The 10618-nt window shown below is 44.0% G+C and overlaps 1 protein-coding gene across 1 annotated transcript; it reads right to left on the bottom strand.

Moving 5' to 3' along the window:
- Positions 1-219: 219 nt before the first annotated feature.
- On the bottom strand, positions 220-8750 carry TYMS (thymidylate synthetase). The gene is made up of 7 exons (XM_011360469.2): positions 8483-8750; positions 6605-6678; positions 5652-5826; positions 3331-3432; positions 2383-2558; positions 1971-2042; positions 220-1317 (listed from the first exon to the last, which is right to left on the bottom strand). Exons 1-7 carry the CDS (start codon positions 8682-8684, stop codon positions 1180-1182), a joined length of 939 nt encoding a protein of 312 aa, XP_011358771.1. The 5' UTR covers positions 8685-8750; the 3' UTR covers positions 220-1179.
- Positions 8751-10618: the final 1868 nt, after the last annotated feature.

Genomic DNA, 10618 nt, shown 5'->3' with positions numbered 1-10618 from the left:
AGAACCTGGTAGAACAGATGAGCACACACACAACACCTGGGCAAGCATTAATCACTTTCATAATCAGAGCCATAGAGCCCAAGAGTGACTGGTGCAAATAAGGAAAATCAGGGAAGACATCTCAGGAGAGGTGACATTTGTGGAATGAACAGGATTGCCAAGTGGAAGGTGGGGAAAAGTAAGCAAAAGAACCAAGGTATATCTCAACCAATCAATACATAAATAGATGAAAAAATTTAATAAAAAGAACCAAAGTGTGAAGAGGAATGAAGATCCCAGGCATATCGACCTTAAGATTTCATAAAGAGGGTTGGTTAGTGGGAGGCGGGGCTAGAAAATTTGTCCAACATCAGGTTATTCTGGATATTAAATGCCAGGCTAAAAGAAAAGACATTTAGGAGATTAATGTTTTTACAAAAAATGAAAAAGTAAACTTTTACCAGGCAGCGTCTACGGTCAACTTCGCGAGCTCTGATTCTGTGGGGTCCTCACCAGGGCGCCCAAGACTGACGAGCCCTATGTAGCTTGTGGAGGCTGGAAGGCAGGATAAATACTGAACAGCCTTCCAGTGTCTGGGCTTGTGTTAACTCAAGAAGGTCGGGACAACAGTGCCAGAGGGTAAACATCAAACTTCACCTGGGAGGAAAGAAAGCTAAGAGAAAGCAGCTGGAGGGGAAAGCTTTCAGGATAGAAAAGGCCACGTTTGAAAAGGACTCACTGAGGAGATAAAGCTGAAGAACCTCAAAGAGAAATCAGCAATTTGCTTTTATAAGATTGAAGCTGATGAAGAGAAATGGGTGGCTGGAAAAGAAGGAGCTTTAGAAAGTTCTTTAAGAGGCTGAAAGAAACAAAAATCTCAGGGATGTGAAGTACAGCATAGGGAATACAGTCAATAGTACTGTAAGAATCGTGTGTGGTGCCAGGTGGATACTAGACTAATCGGGGGATCACTTCATAGCTTGTGTAAATGTCTAGGCACTATGCTGTACACCTGTAACTGATATGAAACAATATTGTCAACTCTAATTTAAAAATTAAAGTTAATGAATAATAACTGATAGGTCACCAACCTAATAGTTGACCTAGATCTTTCTGCTTTAGAGCAAAAAGAACTTTCACCTGAGCACCCAGTCCAACCTCTAAAGAAAGTATCCTTTAAACAACTCCTTTAAAAGCACTCTAAACAGCCATTTCCATTTTAATAGTTGGGTGAGGATTATACCCTTCAATCTGAAAGTCTTCAGCCTTGAAGTCATCAATTGTCTCAACTTTTCGAAGGATTTTGAGCTTTGGGAAAGGCCTTGGTTCTCGCTGAAGCTAAAAACAACATAGGACCATTATTTTGCTGTATCTGTACAATTTATTTTAATTCTGCTCTTAATGTCCCTTAATGAAACAAGAACACTATTTTCTCAACAAAGTATTATTTTACAGGGGTGTACCACTGTACATGCCTTGTCCCTTATATAATACTGGAGCATAACCGACTATCACAAACGTGGTGAAGGATATTTTGTGGAATCACGTGGTATCGGGAGTCTGGCGGCTCCTGATAAGTTTTTATAATTGAGCACTCTTGGTAAATTTATTAAGGGCAGGACACAGTTTTTTACTTTGGTATCTGTAACTCATAGTAGGCTCTCAGAATGGCTATGTGAGTACCATAATCCCCATGCCAATTGTTCTTGGCAGAAAGGGCAAAGAAAGATGACATCTGTACATCTCACTTTCTGGTACTGGTACTTAGTACCCCATGGCATCTGTCACATTAGGTGCCCGTGGTTATCGAGGTATGTGTCTCCTTGTCCCTGCCCACCACCTATTCCTAAACCTAAGCCTTGCAGTCAGAACAGGTCATCTTATCTCCTTCATAGCACCAAGAAGAATGCCTAGTACAGGAAGGATTTCCATAAATCAACTTCTTATCAAGAGAAGGGACCAAACTACAAAGTGTGAGATAGAATTCTTACCTGCATTTTCAGTGGCTCAATGTGATTCAGGTAAACGTGTGCATCTCCCAAAGTGTGTACAAAGTCTCCTGGCTAAATTACATGGAAGCAAAAAAGTATTTTAATTTCAATCCCTTTAAAACGCATTATTTAAAAACACATTATATAAGCATGTAGCTATCTCAAAGCTCTTCAGAAAATAAAGAATTTAACAAGTGTTCCTTTTAAGAAAAGTTAATTCCTGTTAGTTTATATTATAAACAACCTATATAAACCTGTTTATACAGAACACAAGGACAAGAAAGTTCCACGGTAAACCAGTTCATATTTAAAACTAATCAGAATTCTCTGCAATCGATTTTTTCATGTTAAAGAATCTAAGAGTTCAGTGCTTTATGGTAGCGACAATCGTTCCTTCCCAAGAGCATCCCACCTTCAGGCCTGTGATGTGTGCGATCATATAGGTGAGCAGGGCGTAGCTGGCGATGTTGAAGGGCACACCAAGGCCCATGTCCGCTGACCTCTGGTACAGCTGGCAGGACAGCTCACCATTCACCACATAGAACTGGCAAAGGGTATGGCATGGAGGTAGGGCCATGAGAGGAAGATCTGAGGAGCCAGCACAGAGGAAAATTAAGATGGTAGTTTTAAAGAACACCACTATTTAGGCCAAGTAAAACAGGAGAGAAACAGAAGTCAACTCATAAGTGAAGTATCATGAGAAAGAACCACTGGGCCACAGTGACCTCCATAACTCACACCTTCCCCTCATGACAAAAGCAGACCCTTCCAATCCCAGGGATGGCATGAAGCCGACAGATGTGATGTATGTCTGTGATGTATGTTTACAACGGAAGCAACGCTGTCCCACCCAAGCTGAAATTACTCACTTGTGCTACCTTCATAGCACCACACTATAAGTACAGGAGGAATTCATTCATTTGCAGGGACCACAGGAAACTAGTGTCTCAGGCACACCCTCCTGTATCCAAAGCTTCTATTATAGATGCAAATATTCCACTCTGGGTATTTACTACACTTTAGTAAAGTTTCATTTTATAATACAGTTGTTAACATAGAAATAGAAGTGATCTGAAACTTCATCTGCCTCCATTTAAAATGTTAAAATCTTGTATATATTTTCATAGGCAACTTAAAACCCATTTTAGAGTAATTATACAAATTAAGACCACCTGGGTCCAATCCCATCCTCTGAAGGTGAAAATAGGGCCAAGTGTGACTTGCCCAGGGTCACCCAACCAGACATGTGGCTAGGGGCAGTTCCCAGGGCCTGCCTCCCACTGCCTCCCATGCACAAGGCCACAGTGCTTCCCTTTGGGCTACAGTTAGAACACGAGAAGATGACTGGGATGCTTTCAACCTTTTGGATTCCAAGAGCACAGGATTATTCTTCTGTCATCAGGGTTGGTTTTGATCATGTCAATCACCTTTTGCAGTTGGTCTACTCCTTGACCTGAATAATCTGTAGAATTATCAGAAAGAGAACATGTGTACATAATCACAAAGGCCTTAAGAGGTCATCACATTGTCCTTCCATAACCCACCTTGGCCCGTGGTTACAAGATATCCGATGTACTCTACAAATTTCTCAGATCTCACTGGGTTATGATGAATTCAAGGCCTAGTCTAGGCTCCTAGGTCTGTCCTTTGGAGCCATAATGAAGTCTATTTTCTACGTAAGAATCCTTTAAATATTTGGTTGGTCATGGTGTCACCTCTTCCCTCTCCCCAATCTTAACAATTTGTTTCTCCCAGTGGTCCCCAAAAGACTTAAGTCTCTATACCCATCAACCATTTTTATCACACTTCACTGGCATGATCTAGTTTATTCTTGTCCCACAGAAAGTACTAGATCTTAAATAGAATATAGCCTCCCATACGCACAACAGAGGATTGTGAGTTTTCTACAACCATGACACTATTCTTCCGACATTCCCACATAAAATTACAACCTGGCAGATAAACACCTATTAGTTTGTAAATATCAGGAAACCTCTATAATCATTATACCACTTGTACTTTTCTCTCATTTCTGATCTTTGGACTTTAATTTGCCTCCTTCTGAAATGAAACTGGAAGCTGAGAAGTATGGAGCTTCATGTTCTCCTCTGGTTAAATTTCCATTTATTGGTACCAGACTATGTTCTAGTCCAACAGTTCTTAAATTTTTTGGAGAAATCAGTTCCAAAAAAGGCAATATGAAGGATTTAAAAAAGATGAACTGTGATGGAACAGTCTGTGTCTTCATTGTGGTGGTGGTTACATACATCTATAAATGTGCTAAAATTGCATACATACATGCTAACGAAGACACATAAAACTGGAGAAATCTGATAAGCTATGGATTTTGCCAACATCAATTTATACAGCGTGTTACCTTTGGGGGAAACTAGGAGAAGGGTACAAGGACCTCTGTACTTTTCTTTTTTTTTGCAACTTCCGGTGAACCTATAATTATTTAAAGGTTAAAATTTAAAAATAAACAAGAATGACAAACTCTCCTATTGAAGTCCAAAAGCTGAGTGGTCATACAACTTTAGACTAGGACATGATTTAATTAGGCACTTTGAGCAAGAATAAATAATTAAACAGTAGGCAAGATTTAAGACAGGGGAGTAGCCTCACACCCTGAGGATGTCCTAGAACAAAGGTTGCATACTAACAACCAACAGACCATTTACGTGCAGAAACAGTATGGACTACACAGCATTTTTTAAGATAGTGGTAAAGTTTTCATTAATACTAAATTTACCATTTTAACCATTAAGTACACTCCCAATGTTGTACAACTGCCACCACCATCCATCTTCAGATCTTTTTCATCTTCCTAAACTAAAACTGTATACTCATTAAACAACTCCCCATGACCCCTCTGCCCAACCCCAGCAACCACCATTCTACTCTCTATCTGCACACGATTTTAAAACTTAATCAAATTGCTAACATTCAAAAAAACTTAAGATTGCACATAAAATGCAGATTTTAGGCTTTTATTAAAGAATTCTGACAATATCAGGCCCATATCCCTCTAGATGTGAGATGTGCCTATCCCCATTAGATGAGACTCATGCTCCCCAGGTTACTGGTCTCTGCCTAGCCAGCAAACTGTTACTTCCTGTGCATGTGTGTCCACTTACCCCAAGGTACGATTTTGCTTTTGTAATCCCTGACAGGAAGAGTCAAAAAACCAGGGCTGGATTCTGTGACACTCAGCAAATGGTTACAGAGGAAGGTGGACATCTAGGAGTGAGATGTTTCATCTTCTTCCACCCAGCAGGGTGAGGACGAGAGGGTGACCTGAGAACTGTACTATCACAGCAGTGCCACCTACAGTGGGCTCGGTGGCTAGGTCTTGAAAAGAAAAGGGAGATCAAAGCCTCTGCAAGGCACTCCCTGGGTATCTAACCCCCCAGATGAACTTCCTTCCTTATTCCCCAACACAGCGATCAATCGTGTCACCAACTCTGAACGAAACAAGGTACAGAAAGTGCCAAGCACCCAATAATGCTAATCACCAAGAGTGATCTGACCTCCACAAGTTATAGTTGTGGCTCCTGAATCTGAAACAATCTCTCACAAGGTCAAAGTTATACAGCAGCTTCCCAGATACTTCACTTGAAACCGTGGAGCAAAGTCACTACGATGGGCGCTCAGGAATCTTAGGCAGCACTGTTTCCTCACCTGAATCCATATCTTTGTATTCTGCCCCAAAGTGCCTCCACTGAAAGCCATAAACTGGGCCCAAATCCCCTTCTTTTCTGCAGGTGAATCCCAGGCCATTTAGGAAGTCACGGGACCCATTGGCATCCCAGATTCTCACTCCCTTAGACGACAGTTCTTTAGCATTTGTGCATCCCTGGAAGAGATGGAAGTAGAGAAGGTGAATTCACTCAACCAGATTTCTGAGTCATCAGGACCCAACCCCCAACAGCCTCCTCCCAATAAGCTGGCCTCTGGCCTGTGCTGACAGACCTGTGACAGGCTTCAACACATCCCTGAACGGCCCATCCCATCTTTAAGCATGGTGGTCCCAGCCCCAAATTGGAGGGCCTCCAGGACAGTGATCCCTTCTTTGGAACCACCCTCTCAAGTCTTTTTTCTTGTTCCCCTCAACTAAATTTTCTATACTAAACAAACACCTCCAAGTCCTTTAATTATTCCCACCCTATTAGTGGTTTTGTGTTTCTTAACCAAATGTGTTCTGTGTCGGAGTGTGATACCTAGAGTGAATTTAATGCCTCACATACAATCTGTTTGGTGTATCTTAAATCTGGTGTATAGAATACTTCTACAAGATGGCCTAATCAGTCTAGCTTTTCTGGCAAATGAATCTGTCACATATCTTATATGTGCCACTATCAAGTTATGTTTACCCCAACCTGTACTCGCACAGTTAAGGTCTTATTGGTTTGTTTTCATTTTTGCCAAGTACAAGCCTCATGTTGATCTTCTATTCTGTCTTATTAGATTTGGCCCCTGTTATCTTAACCTGTATCCTGATTGTGAGTCCAGGTCAAGGACAGACCCCTATCAGCCTCTGGTGCCTTCAGGTATGATAGGCTCTAATGTTACAAGCAAGGCTATGGTGCAACACAACCTGGGCTCTGTGCCTGTCCTCTAACATCGTTCTTTACCTTGATAAACCACAGCAACTCCTCCAAAACACCCTTCCAGAATACACGTTTGGTTGTCAGCAGAGGAAATTCATCTGAAAAAGTTTGCCACATAACTTCAAGATGGAAAATAAAACATGCCGCCCAACTTTCCACGTGGAAAAAAACTGCCCCAGAATATTAGACCTTGGAGTGAACACAGGAACAACTGGAAAACTTCGTCTCCTGCCTAGTGGGTGCTCTAGATCAGGGTGGAGCTCCCAGGCTACAGTGCAAGTCAGTGACACAATTCAGACAGAGACCACCCTCCAGAGCCCTTCATCCAATGGACAGAGGAATTTCACACAATGGGATGGGGCAGGGGCCAGCCAGGGGTACCTGTGAGGACAGGGAAAGAGAGACCATCCACTACTCTGTTGATGTGACTCCTTTGCAGAGGTGTAAAGACAGCATACAAAGTGTGCCGTCAGGCAAAGTCTGAAGGTTCCCAGAGCTATTCCATGATTATCCTGCCAGGAGAAACTTCCTCTGGACTCTGGGATAGTATAAGCCACAGTGGCCAAAACTACAGAATAGTTTTCAAAGATTTGCAAAGCAAATTAACCTATGTTTTAAGTGTCCCCAAAACACTAACTATTGAAACACTTTATATGCCTGATGCTATTTAATCCTCAAGACAAGCCTCCATGAGGCAGTTATGATCTCCACTTTACAGGCACCATGGCAGAATACAGAGGTTTGCATCAAACGACAGAGATATAAATGTAAAAGCCTACCTCTAAATTCAGTACCTATTCAGTTGTATAGTTGATATTCATGTAACAAGGATAGATTTTTCAAGTGCCTACTTTTATGAGTATTTATTGCCTGAGCATTATTTCCTCCATTTTGAGCACAGCGGGAAGCTGAAGATCAGAGATTAAGTAACAAGGTTTAAACAGAGGGGCGGGAGTAAAAACTAGGTCTGTGGCTCATTGGAGCCAACTACACTTAGAGCTGCAGGAAGGTGGGTCCCTCTGCTCAATTGAATTTCCCAAGTTGTCCTAGGTAGTTCGGCTACTGCGGCGGGATATTTTTCAGTCTTCAGAATGGGTGTGGAGTGTAGAGACGGTTTCTCCTCAGACCGCCGTAAACCTGCTTCACCAATATGGGGTCCCTCGCCCTCCACACCTGTGTCAAAGATATATGTCCTGTGCTCACCCCCACTCCGCCCTGAAAGTCTGACTCTGACCCCACCAACCCCCAATAGACACTTCTTCCCAGAAGCCATCCTATTTTAATGGAAAAGACAAGAATTTCTACTCGGACTCTCGAGTTGCTGTTTCAAGGTTTAAGAGGAAAGCTAGTTTGGGGGACCAGATGGGAAAACTGTCACGAACAAGTTCCCGACTCTGCCTCTAGGTTCGCGCTCTTCCCGCCGTCGTTGTCCCGCCTACAAAATTTTGGCTCCAATTTTGAATTTGCGAAGCGGAAGGGCCAACACAGCGCGGGGAAGAGTAACAACCCAGACCTGTAGCCACGCCGCGGCTCAAGCCCGGGCACTTCTCTCCCACTCTATAGTACGAGGCAAACCCTGCTGGTCGTGCCCGCTTTGGGAGAGACAGCATAACAGGGTGATTAAGGGCACAGGTCCTGGAGCCACAAGGACCTGCATGGTTTTACTTCCCAGCCGTCACTCCTGTCCGTGTGACCCTCCGCACATCAGCTCTCTAATCCGAGCTGCGGCTTCGGCGTCCGTAAAGTGAGGATAAAGATGCTTCCCCAATCTCTCAGAACTGAGGTTAGGACTAAACGTTAACCGCGGGCGCAGCCTCTCCCGCGCGCTTTCCTCGGCTGCAGCTCGGAGCCCACCCGGCGGGCGCCCTCCCCCGCCCCCGCCCCTGGGGCAGCCGCGGTTACCTCTCAGGCTGTAGCGCGCCTGCAAGCCGAACACCGACAGGGTGCCGGTGCCGGTGCGGTCATTCTTCTGGAAGCCGCAACGCAGGATGTGCTCGATCTGCTCCAGGTACTGCAGCTCCCCGTGGGGCCGCGACTTCGCGCCCCACTCCTGCGCGGGGGGCAGCAGCTGCAGGCGCGGGAGCTCGGAACTGGAGGCTGGCATGGTGCGTGCGCGACTGCTGGGACAAAGACAACCGCGGGAATGCAGCCTAGCCGTTTTAACCGCCTCTTTTCCCGCCGCTTAGACAACTCCGCCTCTTCCTGCTGGATGAGGTAGGGTCCGCCCCGAGCCCACCGCGTCTCACGCCCCCTCACGTCCCAGGAGCGCGCGAAGTCGCGCGCTGGGTGGAGGCAGTGTACGGTACCTCACCGCAGTGTACCGTACCTCACCGCGTGCGCCCCGCACAAGCCTCCAGAATCCGGTCGCAATGATCACATTTTAAAAGTTAAGAACCTTTGTCCTAGACAGTAATTCTAAAGACTGTATCTTGGGGCATTGGCTGAGAAAGACCGCTCTAGTTGGCAAGTTTCAGGCTCCACTTCTTCATGCTGATGCAGTGGAGCCTGGGACATCTCCATGTGTTCGAAAATTTAAAAACCAAGAAAACCTTGTTATTTGAGCTATGTTTACATATGGCCGGTGGGGGCGTGCTAACAAGTGATTTACATTTTCATTTTCTCTCATCCTCACTGAAGGCCTGCAGCTGGAGCAGGCGGGAAAGGCAGCTTTTTTACATAACGACCAGACGTTTTCAAACTTTTAATAGCAAAAATTTAAATTTTAGTGAAACGTTGGTAATATAAACAACTGTTGGGTGGAACTATTTGATAATAAGTTTAAAATGTACCAATACATGTACATGCAGCAAGCAGTCTTTTGAATCAACAATTGTTTATTGAGGACATAATAGATGCTCAATAAATGTTTTGTTGCTACATCCGGAGTTATGAAGAGTAAGATGTGGGCTCTGTTGGAAACAAACATTATTTCTTGCCATTCAATAAACTCTTTTTTTCCCCTGGTTATCTCAAGTTTATTCTCTGCAAGTTTCTGGATTCTTTCTGCTTAAGTGTACCTCTTGAACTCAGGGTTAACGTTTTTGTAACAGGAAAACAGATTCTGGTAATATCTTTTATCTGCTGATCTGCCTGATTTCAGCAAAAACAATGTTGCATGTCTTTATATGGCACGAAGCCTATACAAGATAAATTGAATCAAACATAATTTACAAAATAGCTGGCTATTTGGGTTAATTGGATGGGCGGGGGGTGGGGGAGAACCTCTAAGAACAGACTAAGGAAGGGTTTCAAGGAACATTGCACAAAATTCATACTTGGAAAGTCCATGTTCTTGGTGCTCGGTTGTATGAGTGCTCACAAAGGCCCCACTACATTGAAGTACATTAGGTTACTGATGGCAGATATTTTAAATCTATTTAATCCATGACAATACTAGGCTGGCCCTTCCTAGGTCAACTTCGATTCGTTCTTCCCCATGGCCTGCACCTTCCCCACCCCACCCCCATATCAGTGTAATAATAGTTTTAAAAAGTCACTGTATCTCCTTTGGGAATGTTGGCCCTCCTGTGTTGTGTTGTACTGTTTAGATAAGGTGGGTGGCAGTGGGCTGTCTCTCCAGATGCTCACTCTGTCAGAAAACCAAACTCAGAAAGCAGGCTTTAGACAGGAATGGGGGACTCACATTTTTGGTAGCTTAAGAGCACTCCTGGGTGCGAAAAGCTAAAATGCTGCATGGAGGTGCAGTCCCGGGAACTGCAGAGTTCTTTGCTGGGGAGAGAGTGGTGTGAGATAGTCCTGCATATTCTTTCAGGCTTTCAGCATGCCTCCGAGAAAGCCAACCCCACACCTACTGAAAAGTGTCTCCACACATTTCCAATCATGGGAGGATCCCAGGCTGAAAATATCCTACATTATCCAGTTAAAAGTTACATTCTGTGTTTATTTTCTTGTTGTTATTTTGAGCTAAGTTTAATCGTTCCAGCGGAATATCAGTTGTACCACAACATGAATCTCAAGACAGGGATAGACTCCCCTCCCCTGCCCGCGTGGAGATTCTTCTTCCGCTGTGGTACGTAG

This window comes from Pteropus vampyrus, unplaced genomic scaffold (genome assembly GCF_000151845.1).
Source record: "Pteropus vampyrus isolate Shadow unplaced genomic scaffold, Pvam_2.0 Scaffold55, whole genome shotgun sequence".
Classification (NCBI taxonomy): Eukaryota; Metazoa; Chordata; class Mammalia; order Chiroptera; family Pteropodidae; genus Pteropus; species Pteropus vampyrus.
The sequence above is the reverse complement of the archived record's forward strand: the minus strand, read 5'-3'. Positions and strand labels throughout refer to the sequence as shown.